The sequence below is a fragment of the Dipodomys ordii genome, unplaced genomic scaffold (genome assembly GCF_000151885.1).
Source record: "Dipodomys ordii isolate 6190 unplaced genomic scaffold, Dord_2.0 Scaffold5, whole genome shotgun sequence".
Classification (NCBI taxonomy): domain Eukaryota; kingdom Metazoa; phylum Chordata; class Mammalia; order Rodentia; family Heteromyidae; genus Dipodomys; species Dipodomys ordii.
The window spans coordinates 31,117,360-31,144,036 of NW_012267221.1; the positions used below are offsets into that span (position 1 = coordinate 31,117,360).

At 33.1% G+C, this 26,677-nt stretch overlaps 1 protein-coding gene across 3 annotated transcripts in view; it reads left to right on the plus strand.

Annotated features, from left to right (window-relative positions):
- The window catches only part of Dnajc10 (DnaJ (Hsp40) homolog, subfamily C, member 10), a 55,125-nt gene that overhangs the window by 6,186 nt on the left and 22,262 nt on the right, over positions 1-26,677 (plus strand). For all 3 annotated transcript variants that reach the window (XM_013030356.1, XM_013030348.1, XM_013030340.1), the window contains 16 exons: positions 3,024-3,106; positions 3,595-3,726; positions 4,202-4,295; positions 6,072-6,149; positions 7,657-7,700; positions 9,916-10,053; positions 11,770-11,859; positions 12,420-12,533; positions 14,614-14,728; positions 18,266-18,393; positions 18,698-18,814; positions 22,229-22,330; positions 23,856-24,011; positions 24,293-24,426; positions 25,571-25,624; positions 26,390-26,537. In XM_013030356.1, the coding sequence (XP_012885810.1) occupies positions 3,024-3,106; positions 3,595-3,726; positions 4,202-4,295; positions 6,072-6,149; positions 7,657-7,700; positions 9,916-10,053; positions 11,770-11,859; positions 12,420-12,533; positions 14,614-14,728; positions 18,266-18,393; positions 18,698-18,814; positions 22,229-22,330; positions 23,856-24,011; positions 24,293-24,426; positions 25,571-25,624; positions 26,390-26,537 (1,727 nt within the window). The remainder of the gene's footprint in view (positions 1-3,023; positions 3,107-3,594; positions 3,727-4,201; positions 4,296-6,071; positions 6,150-7,656; positions 7,701-9,915; positions 10,054-11,769; positions 11,860-12,419; positions 12,534-14,613; positions 14,729-18,265; positions 18,394-18,697; positions 18,815-22,228; positions 22,331-23,855; positions 24,012-24,292; positions 24,427-25,570; positions 25,625-26,389; positions 26,538-26,677) is intronic.

Consider the following 26,677-nt stretch of genomic DNA (forward strand, 5'->3'; position numbering starts at 1 on the left):
CAACCAGGCTCGGAATTCAAAGCCCTAGTACTAGCACCAAAATTTTTTTAAAAGAATTCAGTTCAGTTCTACTGTATTATCTCTCTCTTTCTCTCTTACATTTTAGAAAATTTTAATATTGGTTAAAGCCTTCCATTATAAAAATTTAATACTTTTTTACTTCAAAGCAGTAGATTTGTACCTTACATAAGATTCAAATATTATTTTGCTGTATTATAATCACATTTATTTAACAAACTAAAGTAACATTAAAGTTGCAAAACATATGTAATATTTTTTGTTTTCATCATAAAACATGTATTACAATCACTTGACTGTATAGTTTATTTCTTCTAAACAGAAGTTGCCTTTTCTAATTATTTTCATTTGTGAGCTTGTTCATAAAGAGTACTTATTCCATATATTATTGCTAATAATAAATTATGAATGAATAGAAAATATACACTCATTCTCTACAAAGGAAATGATAACATTTGATTCATTGGGATTATGGGCATATAAAACCAGTTCCAAGGTTGTGCCTTGGACTTTTAAGAAGACTGGTCACATATAAATTCATTTTTATTTGCAGAATCCTTCCTTAGATGTTTATGTCCTTTTAGTGCAATAAGTCACTCAAAATCTCTACTCAGCTATTTGCTTGTCAGCTATCACTCCTCAAAAGTGCAAACATTGGCTCTTTAACTTCTACCTTTTCCCCCAAAATGCTTTACTGGTAACTTCTATGGTGTTTTTTCAACAAAGATTCATATTGTCTGCTTTTCCAGTTGTTGATAGTGAGAGAAATAATCCAAACTGCATAATTCAGTTTTATAAGTAAAGGAACCTCAGAATATTCAACTTTAGTGCAAAAGAAAAATGTAGTTAATATACTTCACTTTCAAAGCTTTAAAAATGTTCTGATCCTTTGCATCAGACATGAGCATATTATCTTTTTATGTTAATATAGTATTGTGTCAGGCATTATAATCAAGTTCTATATACTATTTGCAAAAGCAGAGAACATCTCACATGTATACTCATTATTCTGAACAATACCACATAAGACAAACTTTTTTTGAAGAGAAGTCTTTCTAAAAACAGGAATTCAGAGCACTTCTGCTTTTTCTCACCATTTTTTTTGCTAGAAGAAATTATTTGTATAGAATTAATAGACAGTTATAATTGTATATAGTAAAGGCAAAAGCACATTTTAAAGTATTCTCATCTATTCTTGGTCACCGAATAATTGTAAAAGCATTGTATTGTGCTATTGTACTATTGTGAAACATCTATAGCCAGGCACAGTGTCCCAAACCTATATTCCTAGCTACTTGAGAGATGGAAATCAAGGGATCATGGTTTGAGGCCAGCCTGGACATAAAAGTTCACCAGAGTCCATATCACTCCAAGGGTAGGTGCAGCGCCCCCTAAAGGGACAACGCCCCCAAAAAAACAAAAAAAAAAACACAGGAAAGCATAATAAGAGGATCATAGCCCAGACATTTACCTAGACCCCACCTTAAAAAATAACCAATGTAAAAAAGAAGCTGTACATGAAGCTCAGGTGGTCAAGCTCCTGCTTAGCAAACCTATGGTCCTGAATTCAATCCCCAGCAGACCTCCGCTCTCCCCCCCCCCAACCACCTTTTAGCCCAACATTGTGGCTGTCAGCTCATACACATACACACACACAAACACCTTTTAGCCCAACATTGTGGCTGTCAGCACTTAGGAGGCTGAAGCTAAAGGATTGTGAATTTGAGCCCAATCTGCTTAGCATAACCAAATGCTGTTCCTAAATTAAATAAATAAAATTAAAATACTTGTAACCTTACTCAACAATAAGAACTGAGCAGTTACATTAGAAGAGCTCTGTTAGAAGTGCCAAGATTAGCAGCTTTGTTAGAAATAGCAAGTTTATACATTTTCATAATAATAATCTCATTTTTATTTAAGACTTATGAATAAAAAATACTTTGTATGCTTTTTTATAGGTAAAAATTAATTACTTGTTCATAAGATAACCTCTTTTCTAATGAAATTTTCATTCTTTTAAGATTTTTACCTAAACTATTACCACTTGGTGGTCTAATCTAAATGGCCCTTATTTTGTACATTGAGTAGTCTATTTGTCAGACTTCAAATACCTGCTAAAGAACAATTGATAAAATTGATAAATTATGTATTTTGATTTTGCCAGATTGTTTTCTTTATATATGTTTTGGCATTGAACATTAGGCAGCCATTCATTCCTGCATGTTTCCAATTAACCTGAACAGTTGCACACATTTAGCGTAGTATATATGTCTTCATGATTATTATAATGTATGAAATTTTTGTTTTTAAATTATAGTAATTGATTGTTATATAATTATATAAAAACTTAACCAAAAGCAGATTGCCTGCACCTTGTTATCAAGAATATCAGAGCTCATCCTTACTTAAAATTTTAAAGTTAATCAGATTTGTTTAACTGTATCAAGCCATTTTACAGATTAAAAATACAATATACTGCTAGTCAGACATATGTTGTTTTCATATGTGCTATTTTAGCAAATGTATCCATGTACTAAAATGATAAAATCTTTGGTATTTGTTAAGCAACATGATTTTCCAAGTAAGTGTCTTATTTAGGACATCCCTCATATTCTTTTTCTAGATTGTTGTGGATTTGAAGTAGCTATGACAATTGACCAGGCTTACCCTATGTGTCCACAGCCCAAAAAGCATCATTCCTAGTTACTCATACTCTTCCTTGTTCCTCCCAGCCACACAAGTCTTATATGAATATTGGTTTTAGTTCTTTGTGCTCCTTAACATATTTATCTTGTAGTTCAAGGCTACTTCTTATTCAAGTATGGGTTTAAGAGAGTTTTTTAAAAATTAATGTTAGCTTGATATTTGAAATGCTTTCATTTTAAAAGAAAACAATTTGACAGTGATAAAGATTTTTACAAGTATCTATTTTTATTCTGATTTCTCCAAAGAGTTATTTAATGAAAATGTACACTGTTTAGTAAATCTGATTTTTGTAATTTTAGATGCTGCTGTTAATTCTGGAGAACTGTGGTTTGTAAACTTTTACTCCCCAGGATGTTCACATTGCCATGATTTAGCTCCCACTGTACGTATTTTTTTTAACATCCTGGTTATTAAAGTTTTGTTTCTAACTGAGCTAAACTGTTATATGTTCATTTTTTCCTTTAAAAAAAATGTTGGCTGGGCTGGGAAGGTGGCTCAGTGGTAGAGTGCTTGCCTCGCATGCATGAGGCCTGGTGTTTGATTCCTCAGCATCACATAAGCAGAAAAGAAACAGAAGTGGTGCTGTGGCTCTAGTGGTAGAGTGCTATCCTTGAGCTGAAGAGCTGAGGGACAGCGCCTAGGCACAGAGTTCATGCCCCATGACAAAAAAAAAAAGTTGGCATTGTTTTAAAATTCTATCAAGTAATTATTCAGTGTTTTCACATATATATGTTTTCATTTGATAAAATTTTCTCCTTCCAGCATCTTTACAATAAAATAAAATTTAAAAAAATATATTAACTTAAAGTGTTTTCAAGGGAAGTAAAATGACCTCATCAGAGAAGTACTTGTTATCTTTTTTTCTTATAGTGGAGAGAATTTGCTAAAGAAGTGGATGGATTACTTCGAATTGGAGCTGTTAACTGTGGAGATGATAGAATGCTTTGCCGAATGAAAGGAGTCAGCAGTTATCCCAGCCTCTTCATTTTTAGGTCTGGAATGGTAAGAGATAAGTTAACATTTTGCACATTTGTGGAACTTTATGCAAACAAGTGAAATACTAGAGAAAACACAAATGTATGATTTTTAGGGTGTATTGAGTTTTAAATTTAATTTTAGGTAATAAAATCTAGTAATCATTTTGGATTATTTATGAATACTTTTAGATTATATATTATTCAGAATGCATATTTAGCTTTGTATTTTATATAAGTTTTGTATATGTTAACTCAGTGAATATAAAGCTCTACTAGCCTTTTTTTCCCCAATTTCCAATGAAGAAAATATAACTAAAATATTAAATAACAATATCTTCCATAGCATCTGTACTTTTCTGATTCTGTTTGGAAATTTAACATACTGTTGAGAGGCAGCTTTCTATATTTTTCAGGATAATGTAAAAACAACATATTTAGTATTGTTTAATGAGCTTTTAAATGAAAAATAAGAAGTGCTTTTTCTTAAAAAAAATCAATAGGCCGCAGAGAAATACCATGGAGACAGATCAAAGGAAAGTTTAATAAGCTTTGCAATGAAGCATGTTAGAAGCACAGTGACAGAACTATCAACAGGTAATTTTATTTTCTTAATTTGCTTTGACCTTCAGGAGTACTTTGGATCAGTATTTTGAATTTTACAATGGCAGCATTAAGAATTGGATCATAATATTGAAATTTGAATGTATGTTTTTCCTGCTACATTTTAGAAGAGAATTGTATCATAACCAGTTTCTTCTGTATTTGTATAGAGCCTAAAGCAATTAAGATGGTACAAATGGATATGAAATTGGACTAGGTAAAAATGCACCTAATGTTCGGGCCTTTTATTTATTGCTTTCATAACAAATACATGCTAAAGTTCAAACACATTTCTAAACTTAGTCTTTTAACTCATTCAGAGATTTTAGGCTGACTGTTTATTATCAACAATCTCTGAAGTATTTAATATTCCTGGCTAAAGGAATGCTTATATCATTCATTGAGCACTGTTTATGTATGAGAACTGTGTTAACTACTAGAACTGCAGGAGCAATAAGGTGTTCAGTCAGTCCTTGCTATCACCAATTCACTATATCAGTGAGGAAGATACCAGCAACCCATTAAAATGCAATGTAGTAGCTATTACCTTAAAGGTAAGCTTAGAGAAGCATAAAGGATAAGAAAGTATAATCCTACCCAAGTGAGGAAAAGGGAAAGTTAGACAAAACTTCTAGAAAAGGTCATACGTAATATCCCTTTCTAAAAGGAAGCCTTAGGGAGCACTATATATTTTAGAATTGCTTAACATGTCATGAAGAGATGACATAATGGGGTTGTATAGGGAGAAGTAAGACTAGATAAATAGGTAGACAAAAGTCAGATCACATGGAGCCATACCTTGCCAGTTTTAAATTTTCTTCATAATGAAATAGTAAATTTAGATTTTATGTGATAAAACAGAAAGCCAGTGAAGGAATTTAATGTGTTCAAGCAATTTATTTAAAAGGTAACTTATACATGGTAGATTTGATCACAAACAAGACCATACTAAAGATACAAGCACAAGTATGTTTATTGCAGCATTATTTACCATAGCTAAGATATGCAACCAACCCAGATGCCACTCAGTAGATGAATGGATCAAGAAAATGTGGTATAGCTACACAATGGAATTCTTTGCCTCCATCAGAAGGAATGACATGGCTCCATTTATTAGGAAATGGAAGACTTGGAAAAATTATATTAAGTGAAGTAAGCCAGGCCCAAAAAACATAGGTCCCATGGTTTCCCTTATTTGCAATATCTAGTATATGTCTGAGACAAGCAGAAAAGGTCAGATAAGATGATATTAGGTGAAATGAACCCCAAGATAAGGACACAAGTGTTTTTTTTTTCTTGTTATTGTTTCTAACATATTTATAAGGTACCACGTGATTTTTTTTGTTGCTTTGTATGTCCCTCCCCCAAGGTATAACCCCTGTTTTCACTTTATTTGATGTTGGTATAATTTGTGGAGAGGAAGGGAAAAAAACAAATTGTTTAAATAGTGATACAGGTTGAGCCATTACAACAATGAGATGTACAAGATGCTATGTCGAACTTTACAATTTAGGTGGGGGTGGGGAGGGGGGAACAAGGAGGGGTGTTGTGGAGATGGGAGGGTACGTGAAAAACAAAGGAGGCAAAAATGTTTGATAAGAAATGTACTCATTACCTTGCTCATGTAATTGTAAGCCCTCTGTAAAGTATTTTCACAATAAAAAAACTTACTAGAAAAGAAAAGGGTAAGATTAAAAAGAAAAAATAGTATTTGGAAAACTGCTTCCTATCATTGAATAATGATAATCATTCGGTTTCCTTTGTTTTAAGGAAATTTTGTTAACTCCATACAAACTGCTTTTGCTGCTGGTATTGGCTGGCTGATCACTTTTTGTTCCAAAGGAGGAGGTAAAGTTATCGTTCTTTTAGAATAAAAGAATATAACATTTTAATTTTAGATTCCAATTTTAAATGTACTATTATTATTAGAGGTTTTCAGTAAATCATTAATTGAAACTACTATTTATACTCAGATTTACATTTTTATGAGTCATTATATACCCTACTGTCATTTTATACTTTGGAGGTTATCAAAATTACTACTTTATAAATGTCATTTATTAATCATATGTTATATTTGGTTTATAAGTATTTGAGCTTCATTGTACTCATGATAATTTGTGCCTGAGTTAGCCACAGACATATGTGGCAACTTGCAGAAGTAATTAGTTAACAAATAGAGTCTTCCCCAAACAATACTTTTTGAATAGGCTTACACATATTAAAAATTAGCCTTCTAAAATTGTTTATGTGAAAATGAAAATTCTTGCTTCTAGGATCTTTCATAAACTAAGTTGAAAATTCAGTATTAAACTGTAAAATGAAAACTGTATTTAATCACATGAATTAAAATTTAGCCCAATATGAAAAATTACCCTAATTTCTTAATACTTTCTCCTGTAATCCCACAAATTTGACTTCTACTCTGCACTACTTTATTAAGACTGTGTTATCACTAGTTGTTAACTAGTCACACATCTCATCTTATAAAACCTTTGTTAATCTTTTGAGTAAAATCAGCCTTAACTGAATTCTTTCACCAAGGAGTTTTGTCTTATTCTGGCCTAATAACCAGATTTCAATCCACCCACACATGAGCAAAACTTTCTTTCATTCCATTGTGGGTTTTTTGGTTGGTTGGTTGGATTTTTTTTTTAATTATTTTTGTTCAGTTGTGAGGCTTGAACTCAAGGCCTGGGCTCCACTTCCGGTTTATTTCTGGTGGTTAATTGGAGATCAGAGTTCCATGCACTTTCCTGCCCAGGCTGTCTTTGAACCATGATCCTCAGATCTCAGCCTCATGAATAGCAAGTAATACAGATGTGAGTCACTGGCAATCCATCAAGATTTCTTTTCTTGTTGTTTTTTTTGGGGGGGGTCCGGTCGTGGGGCCTGAACTCTGGGCCTGGGCGCTGTCCCTCAGCTCTTCAGCTCATGGCTAGCACTCTACCACTTGAGCCACAGCACCACTTCTGACTTTTTTCTTTTTGCTTATGTGGCTGAGGAATCGAACCCAAGGCCTCAGGCATGCAAGGCAAACGCTCTACCACTGAGTCACCTTCCCAGCCCAAGATTTCTTCTCTTATAGCTAGAAATCATCCTACTGTGTGGCTTCTTTTCTGTGTAGCTAGAAATCTTGTGAAATTAAGGGACGACAATAAAAACAAAGAGAGAGATAATATGAAAATATAAATGAGACATTAGCCTCTGTATCTATCTACTAAAGGTTTCCATATTTACCAGTATATAACTCAGTTAATTGCCTTAAAATCCACATGGTAATTTGGGGGAAAGGCATGAGAATATAAGCTTAACAAATCTAAAATAGCCTCATAAAATTCTCTTTCTCCCTCAGATTGTTTGACTTCACAAACACGACTCAGGCTTAGTGGCATGTTGGTAAGCAACTATCATTTTTACAAAACTGTAGCATCATTTAAAGAAGCACATTTAGAAAATGGCTCCAGATTTTTTTAATGGTTCCTTAAACATTTAATTTACTCTGTCTTCTTATTTTCTGATACACATGTTTATAGCTATAAGTTTATTTCTAAATACCTTTGTTCAGTAAGTTCTGACATAATTCTTTCATTGTCTTTAATAAGTGTTCTACTGTTTATTATGAATTTGCTAGTATTTTTGACATTTCTAAACTTTATTTTTGTTCTGTTTTTGTATTTCTTATTTACTTTGTTCATATCATATTATAGTTAGTGAATATGGTCTATGTGATGTTGAGTCTTTGGTGTTATTGAAATTTCCCTTGTGTGATCCAAGTTTGTCATAAATTGGGAAAGTACTACATGAGCCTCAAAACTAGTAAGTTTCTGTGTAAAGTATAATTTTATCTCTATTAAGTTAGCAGTCTAAATCATTTATTTTTATTCTATTGATCTATAATTTCTAAGTCATATAAAAATCTCCAACTGCAATAGTTTCTTTTATTCCTATTACTTATTTGCATATATAATCACATATCACTTAAGAGGCAATCCGTTTTTTTATTAGCATCATAGAATATATAAAGACAAAATGGGTAGATATGATCTGCTCTACATCTACCTTACATGGCATAGTAACTCCTAGGGTACAGTGTATTACTATGCTGACAATTGTAGACAGTTGTAATACAGAGCTATCTGTGTACTAATCAGAGGAAAAAAATGTAGTGAATATAAATATAAAAATAAAAATGTACACCTATATAGAGCATTTGCTGTGAATAGAACTTATAGAACTAGAAGTCACTCTTGGTGTGTCAAAATGATAAGTGAATTTCAAAGTCTAGGATATTACTGAACACTACTGTAGACTTACAAATACAAGTAGGCTATACCAAGTTTATAAAAACAAAAGTTCTTTCTTCATTGATAAATTGACCTTAGTTTACTACAACTTGTAAATATGATTGTTAAAAACTAAATCACCGTCTTTTCTATTTGACATTTGTTTTCTGTTTCATTGATTTATACATTTTATTTCCTTCCTTCTGTTTTCTTTAGAGTTTTATTTGCTCTTTTAAGTTGACGTGGATGTTTAGGCCATTAATAGTTCCTTTTTAAGATAAGAATTTAGACTACCAGTTATTGATTACAATATAGCACATATTTTGATAGGTAGAATTTAAATTATCAATTTGGAATTTCTCTAATGATTCTTTTTTATTTTCTTTTTTTAATTAAATTATTTTATTTCTTACTGTATTACCAAACATAGAGGGTAACTAACATAACTAACATAAGTTAATGGCACAGGGGTTTTGTTGTAATAATTCCATAGATTACTACAATTCACTTTGAAGAAGTTTACCCCTAAAGTGAATTTTTCTAAAGATTTTGTTGTTTTGTTTTCTTTTATTAAATACTAACAATTATCTTAATTTTATCATTAAGAGAGTTTCCGTTTTAATAGTTTCAGGTTTTTAAGATTAGTGAGCCTTGCCTTATGGCCCACCATGGTATATTTTTTATAAATGTTAGTGTGTATTTTTAAATTTCTGTAGTTCATAGTTCTTTAAAACCAATGGGGCTAAGTGGGTTAACCGTTCTGTTCAAATCTAGATCTTAATGTTATTGTCTGCCTTTAATCAGTAACTTAGAGAAGTATCTTTTTCCCACTGTTATTGTGAATGTTTCTGCTCCTACCTTTAGTTCTGTCAACTTTTTCTCTATATATTTTGAGCCTTTGTCACTATATGGAGACTAGTTTAAAATTATCTTCTCAAGTCTTCCTTAATATGAATTATGACAACTCCAACTTTTCTTCAGTTAATGTTGGCATGATATAACTTTTTCTTCATTCTTTTTTCTTTTTTTAAGTAGGTACTAATTTTAAGTGTACATTGTAGACACACATAAAATATCTTAAAAACTAAATGATACATATTGAAAGTACAGTCATAGTAATAAATCATACACAAGTTGATTTTTTTAACCTAAGATTGTATAGTTTCAGTAGACTGATAGAAAAATGTTTTTAAATAGATGTGTATTATTAAGAGAATACTACATTTCAAATAATTATTGAGTATGTTTAAGGAGTTTGGGTTTTCAGCTGTGTTCAGCTGAATCTGTTTGACTTTTCCATTTACAACATGTTTTTGTTTCTATTTTAGGATGGTCTTGTTAATGTAGGATGGATGGACTGTGTAACCCAGGATAACCTTTGTAAAAGTTTAGATATTACAACAAGTACTACTGCATATTTTCCTCCTGGAGCCACTTTAAATAACAAAGAAAAAAATAGCGTTTTGGTATGAATAACTTTAAGGAAATTTCTTTACATTACAGATATGTACATGCTCATACTTTCAAAAGTAATATTTTGTATACAGTAGGAAAGGAATCCATTTATATCATTTGGTTACAAAACATTTCATAACTTATCACAAGTATATAATCTTAGATGTTTTTATATCATGAGTTTTCATTGGTTTCCAATAAATTGGTTATTTTCCAATATTAAAAAGATAATAAGGGGCTGGGAAGGTGACTCAGTGGTAGAGTGTTTGCTTTGCATGCATGAGGCCCTGAGTTCAATTCCTCAGCACCACATAAGCAAAAAAAGCTGAAGTAGCACTGTGGCTCAAGTGGTAGAGTGCTAGCCTTGAGCTGAAGAGCTGAGGGACAGCGCCCAGGTGCAAAGTTCAGGCCCCTGATCAACCAAAAAAAATCATAAAGATATTAAGTAGATTAGTAAGTACAGTAATAGGGTCTCAAGCATGTAAAATTTTTCAGCACTCTGTAAATTTCTGATATAAACTCAGTTTGGAAATATAAGATTCTCTTCTAGATCTATATTTAAAATAAACAAACTGAGATTAAAGGTAATTGGCAACATGCTGAGATGAATAATAATATGCTTGGACAGACCCTTTGGGAATCTCAAAAGAATGTCAGGGACTGGGGGAAAAACTCTTTGTTTCCTGTGCTTTAATTTTTTAGCTGTAATTCATGCTCATTTAAGAAATTCAGTGTACAGTATGGTAATATAGTAAAAAAATTTTCCTAAATCTAAATTACTATAAACAACCATTATTAAATAGTTATTAAATACTTTTTCAGAGACTAGTATATATGACTTTCAGTTTTAACTTCATATTACGTAGGTAGACACAGCTCACACCTATGTCCTCTACTCCAGAAGTATTACATATACCCAAATACATACACACACACTACTTTCTGTTCAACCTCTCTGGGATAGTAGTGTCTCAAATCTAAATGTCTATTAACTGTATTGCTAATGTTCCCACATAACTGCTTTGCCCAGTTTCGGTATCTCACTTGATCACAGTACTACCTTGTACTATCTTCTATTTCTCTCTGATTTGCTTATTAAATTTTAAGTTGTTCACTGATATATGCCAAATGCCTACAAGGATTCTGGTGTGGATGTATGTGTGTGTGTCTTAGCAACTGTGAATATACTCTACATATACATATATTTGTACTACATATACACACCTGTACACATTAAATAGATGGATATATGCAGGATGTTATAGTAGATTCTATTTTATGATCTTTTCAACAAATAAATTTGTCTATTTTTTTCTACCCAAGGGTGTATATATGATTGTTTTAGTAATTACTTCACTGAGTAAATATAACATGTCATTTCTGGGTGCTGTGTCTGAAGTCTACAATCCTAGCTACGTAGGAAGCAGAAGTGAACCTAGTGTATTTTCATAATGACTTAGAGGTCACTCTGAATTAAGAGAATTACAACAACAGAAAAATCCAGTTAAGAGAATAGTCTGCTTAATTGATTTTATATAATTATTTCTTTAAAAATCCAGCTACATAATATTTGAACTAATTGTAAAATGTTACTTTTAAAACAGAAAAGCATGTGTAATAGTTTTAAAAATTCTGCAATTGTTTTCTTAAAAGTTCCTCTTTAGAAACACAAGAAATGGTAAGAAATTAATATTTCCACAAAAAATTATAATATTCTTTTATTCTAGTTTCTTAATTCATTGGATGCTAAGGAAATATATATGGAAATAATACACAATCTTCCAGATTTTGAGCAACTCTCAGCAAACACACTAGAGGTAATGTTTTTATAATAGTAATAAGTCTAACATTTTAAACTGAACATTTGTTTTATTCATTACTAGAGAAATTGAATTGCTAGAGAGAATTCAATGGATTATATAGTAATAAAGTCTATGTTAAATTGCTGTTACTGAAATTCTGGCTAAATTTCAAATGATTCTGTGGTTTTGGAAAACCCAGAGTTTTATTTTACTGAAGGATCTTACTTTCCTTATGGATCCTAGACCATTCTAAGCTTGTGTCCCTACTAAATCCTTTGTTAAACTTGAAAAGATTACCTTTTCAAACTACCCCAAATTTATACCTATATATTATTAAAATACTTTTTTTCCTAGCAGTTATCTAACAATTTGTAGTTCTGTGGCATGCTCATCTATAATTGATTTATATGCCATTTCTCCTAATAAACAACAAGATAAGTGTAAAGATAAGTTTAAATTTTAGATAATATTTTGTAATAAAGAATAGGGTAGCTAAAACCAACTCCAAGTAAAAGAAAAAAGATTAGAACTCTTATAATTTGCTGACTTTCACATTGTTCTTTCTTTATTGCAAGAATCGTTTAGCACATCATCGCTGGCTCTTATTTTTTGATTTTGGAAAAAATGAAAATTCAAATGATCCCGAGTTGAAAAAACTGAAAACACTACTGAAAAATGATCACATTCAAGTAAGAAAAAAACATTTCATTTATTATATTTTAATTAACCTAACAGGGTTTATTGACGTCCTAAGTTAAATGTACTTTTGGTTTGGGGTTTGTGATTTCTTCCTTTGTCTTTCCTTTTTTGTATTAAAAGTTGACATCTTCTAGGCACTGGTGGCTCATGCTTGTAATCCTAGTTTCTCAGGAGGCTGAAGTCTAGCAATTAAGGTTCAAAACCAGCCTGGTCAGAGAAGACTTAGCAACTCTTATCTCCAACTAACCACAAAAAATAAAAGCCAGAAGTGGAACTGTCTGGTTCCAGTGTTAAAGTGCCACAGCCATGAGCAAAAAAGCTAAAGAATGTAACAGTGCTTTTGAATTCAGGCCCCAGTACCAGCATACACTCATACACATACAAAAACTTACCATATCTGAAAGTGGCAAGTTTTTATTTCTTTAGCACTAAGAAACTTAAACAATTTTTCTGGAATATAAACTCTAGTTGGGCGCCTGTGGCTCACACCTGTAATCCTAACTACTCAGGAGGCTGAGATCTGAGGATTGCAATTCAAAGCCAGCCCATGCAGGAAAAGCCTTGAAACTCTTAGTCTCCAGTGAACCACCAGAAAACCAGAAGTGACACAGTGGCTCAAGTGATAGAGGGCTAGCCTTGAGCTGAAGAGATCAGGGACAGCACCCAGGCCCAGAGTTCAAGTCTCATGTCCAACCAAAAAATATCTAGAAGATTATCCTCCTCTCCTAAAGTAGTAGTTTTGTTTAACCCATTATATCCAAAAGGTCACTTCAATATGGTTTCATGTTTCTAACTTGATATATAATGTTGGTAAATACATGATACAATAGTTCCATGCACACACACACATATATAATATATATGTGTATGTATATATGAATTAGAGCAATTAGCATTTCTGCTATCTCAAGTATTTACCATTTCTCTGTGTTGAAACCCCTGCCTCTTCTGCTACTATTCATTTTGAAATATATCAGTTGCTATAGACACATAGTATATTGCTGTACTAAATAATATATTACTGTACTATATAATACAGTTGCCTGCTGCTCCTTTCTCCTTGGAGTGTCTAGTGACCACTATCCCACCCTCTTCTGTGAAACCAACTATTTTAGCTTCCACAAATGAGTGGAAACATTCACTCTTTGTCTTTCTGTGCCTGTTTTATTTTACTTAACCTGATGTCTTCTAGTTCTTTCCATGTTACTACAAGTGAAAGGATTGTGTTTGTATACTACATCTAATTTACCATTCATTTGTTAATGAATGCTAGATTACATTCCCTACTTTTAGCTATATTTTAGTGAATAGTGTTGCGATAAACTTGGGAGTTGCAAATGTCTGTGTGATACAATGACTTGGTTCCTTTGGATATATACCTAGGACGTAGGGTAGTTCGCTTTTTATCTAGTCTTTTTTTCAGTGTCCGTGTATTTTGTATATTTTCCATTTTTCTTATCTATTTTTTATTTGTTTGTGGTCTGAAAATATCATATGATTTTACTTTTTTAATTTTTTGAGTTATTTTGCAGCTTACATATTATATAGATTTATATATATATATATATGTATATATAGTTGCTTAATATATTTGGGTGGTCTATTATTGGGTACATATCTATTTACAATTATGTCCTTTTGCTAAACTGATCTTTTCATTAATATAATGATCTTTCTTTTTATTTGTTTACTTGTTTTATTTTTCTTAGCTGTAATTGTGGTTTGAACTTAAGACCTCGCTTTAGTTTTTGACTTGGTCTGTTTTATGCAATATGTTGTTGCTTTTCTTCCATCTGTTTGTTTCCTTCTGTTTCTTTCTGCTTACATGGAATAACTTTTTCAAATTCTTAAATTTTAGTTTATGTGTGTCTTGAACAATGAAATAAAATTTTTATAAGCAATATTTAATTGGAACATATTTTTGAAAAAGAAATACACACATATATGTTTCTTGTAGAATTTTATCCATTTATATTAATAACTTCCAGATTATCATTCATTGGGGATTATAAATACTTAAAAAATTAGTACAATTTATATTTTTATTATATTTAATCTTCTGCTTTCTAGGTTGGAAGGTTTGACTGTTCCTCTACACCAGACATCTGCAGTAATCTCTATGTTTTTCAGCCATGTCTAGCAGTATTTAAAGGACAAGGAACCAAAGAATATGAAATTCATCATGGTGAGCATAGGAAAAATTATAAATTTCATCTTTCAAATATTAATTTTCTAATTATACTTTTCTGTACTTTCCGTGAACATGTTTATTGTAAATAACTTTTGCTCTCATTTTGGATTATATATAATCATTTAATTCTGTTTGTGCCCTTTATGTCCCTTAACAATATTGATCACTTTCAGCCATATCTGATGGGAAGTGTCAATAAAATGAGGGGTTTGCATGCTGGTACAGTAAGGAGCATATGAAGCCTCCATTCTTAGGTGCTACATAGCATCACAATAGGTAGATTTCTAGACATTGTTTTGAGCTTTTCTTCTATTAGACTTCAAGCTTCTCCATTAACTGCTTTGTTAACTTTTGCATTTATAATTATGACTACATTTCAGTTTATTTGAAGCTTTGGTTTTATTGAAGATTGGTTTTACATTCATGTAGAATCTCATTTCTGAGAGTTGGTAGACATTGGAGTCAGACGCATTGAATTCAAAATCTACCTTGCGATTTATGAACAAGACAAAGCGCTTGTCCTAAAAGAGAACAAATGTTACAAAGGAGACTCACATATTTCTAATTATATTGCAGTTAAGTGAATCAGATACTAATGAAATGCATGTTAGGCAAGAGGATTAGCTATAAAGTTTAAAATCCGAGCTCTGCTCTCAGGAATTTCAGAATACAATTTAGTAGGAACAGAAGGGAAATCTATTCAAAATCATGAAATAATAGTGGCCATTATGCATAAAATAATCAAATATATTTCTTCATAGCATAAGCCAGGGGGTAACAATTGAATTGAGTAAAAAATGTTGTTTTCCAAGTAAATACAAAGGTACAAGAAGTGAATCCCTGTAGGTTGAAGGGACTGTGTGAACAAAAGCTTTGCAAATAACAGTAACTGCTGTTGACTCAGCACTTTCTTCACATACTACATTTTGCTTAGGGTCTCGCCTGGATGATCCCTTTTCATATTCATAACAACCATTGGTGAAAAATAAGATTCAGTTTCTTTTTTTGGGGGGGGGTCCGGTCGTGGGGCCTGAACTCTGGGCCTGGGCGCTGTCCCTCAGCTCTTCAGCTCAAGGCTAGCGCTCTACCACTTGAGCCACAGCGCCACTTCCGGCTTTTTTCTTTTTGCGTATGGGATGCTGAGGAATCGAACCCAGGGCCTCATGCATGCAAGGCAAGCACACTACCACTGAGCCACCTTCCCAGCCCTGAAAAATAAGATTCAGAAATAGCCTCACAACACATAATGAAAGGTAGATTTTTTTTAATCTAAATTTGTGACTCCAAAACCTAAGTTTAGCTACTAGTCAGACCCTGAAATTACTAGAAATGACTACATTTTAGTAATAGAGTTTTATTAGTTTTTTTAACCTGTGAAGTATATCCACACTTGCATCTTTGTGTTGTTCATTTTGCTAGTTTCATCACCATTTTATTGTAATACATCTCTTATAGCGCTGCTCATCTCCACTCATTCCTCTTGGTTCTTGTTTCATTTACAGTTAGTGTCCAAAATACTTTTTTCATGTCACCTTTCTGACTTTGACTCTCTTGATTTCTTCTATAATAAAATTTAAATGAACTTCAGAATAACTAGAAGTTTAGTATTGGGAAAAGAGTTAAGTCATAAAAGCAACAAGAGTCCATATTATATATCTAATCTGCAGGTAAAGGAATTGGACTATCCTGAGGGTAAGCAGAAAGGTGACATGAGTGGGCTTACATTTTAGTAAAGTGACTAGCAGCCTAGAGAACATGAGAGAACGTTTGGAGTGAGTGAGATTAAGCAGAAAGAGGTCTATGTAATCACATATGTAAGAACATGACTGTCTTACAGCAATGATAATGAAGAAAATGATGAAGTAGATAGATAATTTAATTCCAAAGTACAATCTCAATTTAACTTGGTGATTGTTGGGGACAGGGGGATTGAGAGTCAAAGATAATACTCATGTTTCTGACTTAGCTCTGTCTTGTTTAATTGCTTTTGAATGATTCAGCCATTCAATGAGGAAGAGAATACCTGGTGAGGAATTGACAGTAGATATGTCCAGTTCACAGTTTAGTTTAGGCTTGAGTGCCAAAAAATTAATTTGTACTACACACTGTAGGCTTAAAATTGTTGATAGTAATTAATACAGTACTTACAATTAAGGATGAGCTTGTCTAAGAAAAAACAGAAAAAAATAATGAATTAGAAATCAGAGTGACCTGTAAGGGATGGTTAGAGATAGTGAAATTTTTTAAGCTGTTCAAGAAACTACAGCTAGGCAAGTACCAGTAGTCATGCCTGTGATCCTAGCTTCCCAGGAGGCTGAGATCTGAGAATGACAATTTGAAGCCAGACCAGGCAGGAAAGTCACTGAGACTCTTACTTCCAATTAACTACTAAAAAGCTAGAAGTGGAGCTACAGCTCAAGTTGTAGAATCCTAACCTTAAGGAAAAGAAAAGCTCAGAGACAGCACTCAGGCCCAGAATTTAAGCTCCAAGATCAGCAAAAAAGGAAAAAGAAAATAGAGAATGGAGAACTCTATAGCATTTATCACCCCATATTTAAACAGTTGTGGAAATATCTGTCTTTTGTTGCATTTTGAGTTCCTTAAGGAGAGTAAAAGTATCTTAACATTTCAAGTGGAGTTGACATATAACAAATTCTTAACTTAGTTTGGACAGCGGAGTGAATAAGTAAAGGGGTGCTAGGGAAAATAAACTCTTTTCTAACTGAGGAAAATCTGACTTGCCAAGCTAAGGAGTATATTCTTTAGGCAGTGGTAAATCATTAGAGGAATTTAAGCAAGGGGAGACAATATGATATTTTTTTTCTTTTAGGTTGACTATGGGAGTAGTGTAGATTACTGAGGAGGGCTGCAGGCAGAAATACCAGTGTGACTATTGCAGTTAGCCATATTGAATTCAAGTAGTAGCAGTGAAGTGGGAGATAGGGTAAAACATAGAACGGATAGAATTATGATACCAGCACAGAGAAAAAGCAAGGATCTCTCTGCAAGATATTCTTTAGTCATGTGCCTAATTGCCATGATCAAGACCAGAATGTGAGAAAAGGAGCAAATTTGGGGAGAAATTTTTCAATTTGGCTATATTATGTAAGTTAGGTCATAGTAATAACACAAAGAATTAAAAATACTATAAAGAAGTAATTATTTTTATCTCTGGCATTTCAGAGAGTTCTTTATATTTTAACTAGGTCAAGTGTGCATAGAAAGGGTAGTGGGGGGGGAGGGATGTTAGGGTAAAAACAAAGGAGGAGGCAAGAACGCTTGATAAGAAATGTACTCATTACCTTGCTCTTGTAACTATAACCCCTCTGTACAGTATTTTCACAATAAAAAACTTAATAAAAAGGGTACTTCCCATAGAGCAAAGCCATGCATAATATACAGAATTCTAATAATAAACATCACCAAATTGACCTGTTCATAAGATTTCCAGTTAATATTTTGAGAATAAAACTTTGTAATGTTTCTATGGTTGTAAAAGAATACAGATTAATTTTTATCTTAATTTCAAAGGAAAGAAGATTCTATATGATATACTTGCTTTTGCCAAAGAAAGTGTGAATTCTCATGTTACTACACTTGGACCTCAGAATTTTCCTGCTAGTGACAAAGAGCCATGGCTTGTTGATTTTTTTGCCCCTGTAAGTTACTTTTACCTGTCACATATGATTATTGTCATATTTTATCTTGTTCTGACTATAAGACGTTTTCTGGATGAATAGAACCTTAGGTACTAGAACTGTATGGTTCAGTTTGGCCACTGTTGGCATATGTTACTTCTAAATGAGTGCTAATGTAATTACCCTTCTAAGACTTAAGTACATAAACAGAAAATAGTCCACTATGTTTAGTTTATCTTAATAGGTATATTGCTTATTGCAACCATGATGGTATTTTGTTTGTTTCATTTGGCTTAGCACTTGTGAATACTTTTCTCTTGCCCAGTGGTGTCCACCATGTCGAGCTTTGCTACCAGAGTTACGAAAAGCATCAACACTTCTTTATGGTCAGCTTAAATTTGGTACACTTGACTGTACCATTCATGAAGGACTCTGTAACATGGTAAGACAAAAGTATAAGACATTTTTTCTTATTAATGTGTTTTGTGAAATACTTTGACAGTCTAATAAAAACATTAATTTTTCCAAGTTCACAGCTATCTAAAATAGTAACAAGTTAGTTAATTTAAGTAAAATTTTAAATTATGGTTGGATTATGTCATATGTAGTCAAGGACTTACAAACTCAGGATAATACTTTACTTGATAAAATGTTGCCACAATTTCTCATTTATTTATTTAACTTAATTTTTCCTTGCTTTTTTTTCTTAATTTAGTTAGCAAAAGTAAATAAAAACAGTGAACAAACTTTTTGAAATCTTTACTTACATAAAGATATTAGATAAATTAATATTTACTTCCCAGTTCTCAGTTCAAGGAAGAAACTATCTCATACCTCCTGATCAAAATACAGAGTGCCATCTGTAAAATAATCTCAGCAGAAAAACAAAATAATCCTCAAGCTGACCAAACATTCAGATTTATCACTGTATAGGACATACTAAGTGGATACAAGTTAAATAACACTGTGGGCATTCAATGTACAATTCTCAGCATGTGGAGAACCTTATATAAGATACACAGATTGCTCATCAGATATATTGAAGGCATTGGAGATGGAAAAATGGAAGAAAAAAGGATATTTAAATCTGATGGCAGTGTTTAAGTCTTGCTTGAATTAAATGAACTGCAGTGAAAGAAGTCATTGGGAAAATTTGATAGCTGAGAAGATGATGATTTAAATTACCATTTTTAGATGTGAAAGTGGTAATAGGTTATATTGGTGGGAAAATTCAGACAGTTTAAACACTGAAGTATTTCTAGATGAAATGATGAAAGTTCATCTGGAATGTGCTTTAAAATAATCTTGGTATAGCAGTAGACTACAGTGAAGGGATTAGATAAAATAAGAGTTGCTATAAGTGATTATCATAGCTTCATGAAACATAAAAGCCTATTTCCTATCTGTTTTGGGAAATGTAACTCAAAAACTAAAATGTTGGGAAAGGAAAGATTGGAGAAGAGAGAAATGGAAACAAAAGAAAGGCTGTTTTTAATTTATTTAATTTTTTGGGGGGGTGTCCAGTCATGGGACCTGAACTCTGGGCCTGGGCGCTGTCTCTCAGCTCTTCAGCTCAAGGCTAGTGCTCTACCACTTGAGCCACAACACCACTTCCGGCTTTTTTCTTTTTGCTTATGTTGGTGCTGAGGAATCGAACCCAGGGCCTCATGCACGCAGGGCAAGCACTCTACCACTGAGTCACCTTTTCAGCCCAAAAGGCTGTTTTTAATCATAGTAGAAGGAGACAGCCATTGGTATCTGTGTAAAGAATAATTTCTTATTTCACACTCATAAAAATATGAAGTGTAAGGATAAAATTGTCAGGGTAAAATGAGTATGACTACATTAAATGTTCAAACTACCACCAAAGGGACACTATAATACTAAGTCAACCCTGAAAAAAAAAGACTGAAAAAGTGAGGCATTATGGATACTTGTATAATTGAAAAATCTAATAAATAAGAGAAAATGTTGGACTTTACTAGTCATAAGACAACACCATTTACAACAAAAGTCAGATACCCTCACTACCAATCAAATAGACAAAAATCTGACAGTAGCAAGTACCTGAACAAATAGTTACGGAGTGCCAAGCTGCAAATATAGTTCAGTGGTAGAGCACTTGCCTACATGCTCAGTTCAGTCCCCAGCACTGAAACAAATTTTTATCAACATGACATAATAAAATGAGAAAAGCAGATAACAGCATGCCATAAAGTTAAATAAAATTATAGAAAGTTTTTAAATGTTTAAAACATTGTAATATATTGCTTAAGGTGTACATGTAACAAAAGCACAAAAACATTAGTGAGCTAGCTATACACTAATTTTAGGATTAGTATATCCTTGTGTGAGGAAAGGAAGGGATCAAGGAAGAGAATGTCAGTAGTTGGTCAGGTTAATCTTAATAATTACAGGGGTAGATTTGAAGGTATTTGTTAGATTATTCTTTTATTTTCAGTATGTTTGAGATTTTGTTGTTTTTTTTTAATAAAATAAATATGGCCTTTGTTTTTAATGTCCTATATGTTGTGTCCTGGATGTGTGGTGATGCATGCTTGTCATCTCAACTACTTAAGAGACCATAAGTACCAGGATACTGGTCCCTGACGGCCCTGGACAAAAAAGCAAGACCCTATCTAAAAAAATACTACTTATCTAACACAAAAAGGTCTAAAAGTATGGCTCAAGTGGTAGAACCTTGCCTACCAAGAGGACCAAATTCAAATCCCGATCCTACAAATATAATAATTTTTATCATCTAATTTGAACTCCTCCTGTTTTTCTACTTTGTAATCTTAAGCCGTTAAATAGTGTATGATTGACTAAATTTTAAGGGTTTATAATATGGTATCAGATTAACTTGAAATAGAGTCCAGAATTCACTATTCACCGTCTAATTAGTTCACCTTAACCAGGCTACCTAGCTTCATCTATAGGAAGCTGTGTAATTCTGACTTCTGAATAGCATTGTGAAGAATAAATGAGATAAATTTACAAAACTCTGAACTCTCCAGCTACCTACCACCCATGATGCTCCTAAAAGTCCCTCTACCCTTGCCCCCGACTATGCCTCATGTCACTTGAGTCTCTAAGGTCACCATGGTATTCCTCTTCAGCTTTCATTAAGGTTTGATCTAGTCTTTTGAATTGGAAAGGACTTAGTAAATTTTAGCTTTATTTTGTTATTATTTAAATTTGCATACAGTTTTTTCAAATAATGTAGTTTTTCTAAAACTATTTGTGAATCTTACTCATTTTGCTAGTAAGGGCTATGGAAAATTCATACACAGGGATATTTGTGTAACTTTAAAAAGTGAAAATGGCAATATTGAGAGATGCTTCTTGGGCTTGTACCTCTATTCATTCTGAGAAGAAAATTAAGCATTTTGCATCAGAAAGACTATTTTGAATAAAGAATAAAAATGGCTGTATTTTTTGAAGCTGACTCAAAATTTTTTAACCTTATCTCTATTATTGTAGACACTAATTATGCATTTTTTTACTTGGTCATCTACTTCTATAAAATAGAATACTTATTATTCCAAAACATATCTGGAGATAATAGATAACAACTACTCTTATAAGCTTCTTCCCATCTTGTTTTGGGAACGTAAAAAGAAGCCAAGTACATAATAACGCTTGCCCACTACAGTTTTTGTGGCTAATTAGAATAATAAGTTAGGATCAGAGATTTATTATAGAAACTTAGATCCATTTCCTTTACTAAGTTAGGGTAAGCTAAATTTAATAACCAGAAATTTAGTTATTAGTTAAAGGCAAGCTGGTTATAAAGTTGAAACAAATGGTAAAATGTGTAACCTTCTCACTTAGTTCATATTGTCCTTCCTCACAGTATAACATCCAAGCTTATCCAACAACAGTGGTATTCAACCAGTCCAGTATTCATGAGTATGAAGGACATCACTCTGCTGAACAAATATTGGAATTCATAGAGGTATGTTAAATTCCAACCCAGGGCTAGAAATACTACTATTCATAGGTATACTCTGAATGCTTAATAAAGAGAATTAATTTGTTTCGTGCCAAAACATTATAGTCTGACAAGACATTATTTTAATTTTGTTTTATTACTTGTTTTTATTATTTATAGATTTATATTTATATATAATATGTTGTTTTATTATTTAGAATTTGTTTTATAATTTGTTTTATTACTTATATACAGTGTCTTATATCAGATCCAACTATTTATTGAATATATAAGATTGTACTGTAGCTTTGAGCCCATATTTTCTGTGAAAGCAGAAATGCTGTGCATGAAGTATGGGTGCCTATGCCATGCTGCTACATTATCAACATGAAAGCCCCTGCATCTGTAACACCACCTTTGCTCTCAGCAGTTATTCTTACCATAACAATTATAGGGGATCCTAAAATGGAACAATTCTAGTTTATAAAAATTGCCTATTTAATAACATTCTGCTTTGCTCATCTCTTCCTTCAGGATAATGTGTTATGTTATTTTGTTTTGGATGAAGATAGCATCTCTGATTAATTTAAGCTGAGACCTAGTTAAAACAGCATTTGGAGCCAGGTGCAGTTGGCTAGGGCCTATAATCCTAACTTCTCAGGACACTGAGGTTTGAGGATCATAGTTTGAAACTAGCCAGTGCAAGAAAGTCTATGAGAATCTTACCTCCAATTAACCTTCAAATAGCCTGAAGTGGAGCTGTGACTCAAGTGGTAGAGCACTAGCCTTGAGTTCAAAAGCTCAGGGACAGTGTCCAGGCTCTGAGCTCAAGCTCCAGGACTGGCACATGTATGCATACACACACACACAAACGCACACAAATTAAAAAACAGCATTTGGGTTATGTGATCTCTAGAAGGAAATCATGCAGTATTCCAGTAAATAGTTGACATAAAAGTTATTTCCAAACCAATCATTCTTGGTTCTAGAACAGATGTATATAGTCTGTTGCTATCAGGGCAGCTTTTGTAACATTATTATCCATTCCCAGTCTACAGTGGTTTTAGATATAGATGGGGGGGGGGGGGAATACCTTGATCTAAGAAAACTAATGGACAAATGCCAAATTTAAAATAAATTTATTAACATTTTGATTTCTAGGGCAATGTACTGTAGATTTCCTTTATACATTCTTAAACATCTTTAAAGTTTCTCTGAAACAAGAACCTTTTAAATGACATATGCCAGTCAGGTGTCGGTGACGCATGCTTGTAATCCTTGCTACTCAGGAGGCTGAGATCAGAGGATCATGGTTCAACGCCAGCCCAGGCAGGAAAGTCCAAGAAATTCTTTATCTCCAATAAACTACCAGAAAACTGGAAGTGGCGCTGTGGCTTAAGTGGTAGAGCACTTGCCTTGAGCTGAAGAGCTGAGGGACAGTGCCCTGGCCCAGAGTTCAAGCCCCACAACTGACAAAAAAAAATTACATATACCAATAATTTGCCAAGAATACATGAGTAACTATTCTAATAATCTGTGTTTTCTTTAGGATCTTAGAAACCCTTCAGTGATCTCTCTAACACCCACTACTTTCAATGAACTAGTTAAACACAGAAAGCATGATGAAGTCTGGATGGTTGATTTCTATTCTCCATGGTGTCATCCCTGTCAAGTCTTAATGCCAGAGTGGAAAAGAATGGCCCGGGTATACTAAAATCATTTATTTTAACTATTGCTACTTAGAATGTTATTTTGAAACTGAGATCAGTGACTCTGTAAGTAATAGCCCTGATCAGACCATTAAGATCCCATCTCTTGTTTATTATATGGACTGTTATGTTGTTATTTGGTGACAATCACTGATAAATAATATATCAGCCATTTCACTGTGACTATTTAACATATATATGTATATGTGTGTATGTATAATGCTATATGGATAATTTTAGTTACTGATACATATTTACCACCTTTTTTCTTCCATAGACATTAACTGGACTGATCAATGTGGGCAGTATGGACTGCCAACAGTATCAATCTTTTTGTGCCCAAGAAAATGTTCAAAGATACCCTGAGATAAGATTTTTTCCCCAAAAATCAAATAAAGCTTATCAGTATCAGTAAGTATTTTTTAAATTTTCAAATTTAAAGACATGTATAACCAATTACAGTTAAGATTTAAGTTAGTATAATAAATACATGTGAGAAGATATTATATTAAGAAAGTATGTTAATGTGCGCTTCTGAAGATTAAGAAAATATTAAACAGGACTGTTCATGAACTTTAAATATACAAGTCAAGAAAATGAGGAATGGAAGGGCTAACATTATTTCCATGAGTAACATCATTTCGTCCTGACTCTCATATATACCTTGTGAAAGGAATTAACTATTCTTCCTGTTGTTTCTGAAAAGCTGTGATTCTCAGCATTTAGAAAACTTTCCAAGCTACATACCTGCCATGGTTTGAAACTGGGGTTTGAACCCAGGATTGTTCTTGTAGTCACACACCACAAAGTATTTTAGGTCAGACATTCAAATGTAAGGTGTAATATGATGAATGTGCCGAAATAAGGATACAGGTTGGCCCATTGTAACAATGAGATATACAAGACACTATGCTGAAAATGAACTTTACAACTTCGGGGGTGGGGGTAGGGAAGAAATGGGGAGGAAAAACAAAGGAGGAGGTAACAATGCTCCATAGGAAATGTACTCATTATCTTAGTCATGTAACTGTAACTCCTCTGTACAGTATTTTTGCAATAAAAAGTATATTAAAAAAATAAGAGACTCAAAAAAATAATATGGTGAATGTCACTTAAAGAAGTAAAACTGAACAATCGTTTCGAAAGAAGAAAGGATCACAGTTGTGGGAGGAAGTCAAGAGAAGGGACTATGGAGAAAACTTTCCAGCAAGAAGTTTTAAAGATGAAAGTTTAACACTGAAGATTCAGATACTAAAGTTCTAGACATTTTGAATTTTTTGTATTTCTATAGGTCTATAGATGTCCAAAAGATAGGTAAATATTCTATTCTGGATTATCTTGACAAAAAGATAACAAAGCTAGGGCTAGTGGGAGATAACTCAGTTGTAGAACGCATGCTTATCATGCTTAGCTTACCTACCCACAATTGTGGGTTCAGTCCCAGCACCTCCTTAAAAAAATAAAAGACTCCAAAGAGAAAAATTTGGGAGAGTCATATAAGTTAAAGAACTAAATTTATTTTTTTAATTACTACTATTGTTTTTTTTTTCTTCAGTAGTTACAGTGGTTGGAATAGAGATGCATACTCCCTAAGAATCTGGGGTCTGGGGTAAGTAAAATATATACACTCTATGAAATAGATTTGAAGCTATTTAATTTTTTTGTCTATAAATTTTCTGTGAGTTAAGCTACTAACATTTTCAATTATTTAGTGAAGAGTATTTGTAAAGATAGAGCTGAAGCCGGGTACCGGTGTTTCACACCTGTAATCCTAGCTACTGAGGAGTCTGAGATCTGTGGCTCACAGTTCAAAGCCAGCCTAGACAGGAAAGTCTGTGAGACTCTTATCTCCAATAAACCACCAGAAAACTGGAATTGGTGTTGTGGCTCAAGTGGTAGAGCTCTCGCTTTGAGCTGATGAGCTGAGGGGAAGCGCCCAGGCCCAGAATTCAAACCCCATGAGGGACAAAAAATAAAAATAAATAAGTAAATAAAAAGAGCTGAGCTTCAGAATTATTACATTGCTATTCTTTTTTTCATTTTTTTTTTGTCGGTCCTGGGGCTTGAGCTCTGGGCCTGAACACTGCCCCTCGGCTCTTCAGCTCAAGGCAGGCACTCTACCACTTGAGCCACTGTACCACTTCCTGTTTTCTGAGTAGTTTATTGGAGCTAAGAGTCTCATAGACTTTCCTGCCCTAGCTGGTTTTGAACCAGTCCTCAGATGTCAGCCCTCCTGAGTAGCTAGGATTACAGGCATGAGCCTCAGGGGTTCGGCTTACATTGCTATTCTTTGAAATAATTTTTAACTTGGAAAATATCGCAATATTATTACTTTTTGCCTTTGTTTTAATTTTACTTTATTCCTTTGCCACAGATTTTTACCTCAAGTGTCCATAGATTTAACACCCCAGACTTTTACTGAAAAAGTTTTACATGGGAAGAATCATTGGGTGATTGATTTCTATGCTCCTTGGTGTGGACCTTGCCAAAATTTTGCTCCAGAATTTGAGCTCTTAGCTAGGGTAAGTTGTATTCCCACTTAAATGAGGTGTAAATGAGGTGTTTTTATGATTTGGATAAAACATTTTAAGAATAATTCTCAATTATGCAAATTTTTCTGATAATTTTTTTAAAGCCGTATTTCTTTTCCTTTTTTTTTTTT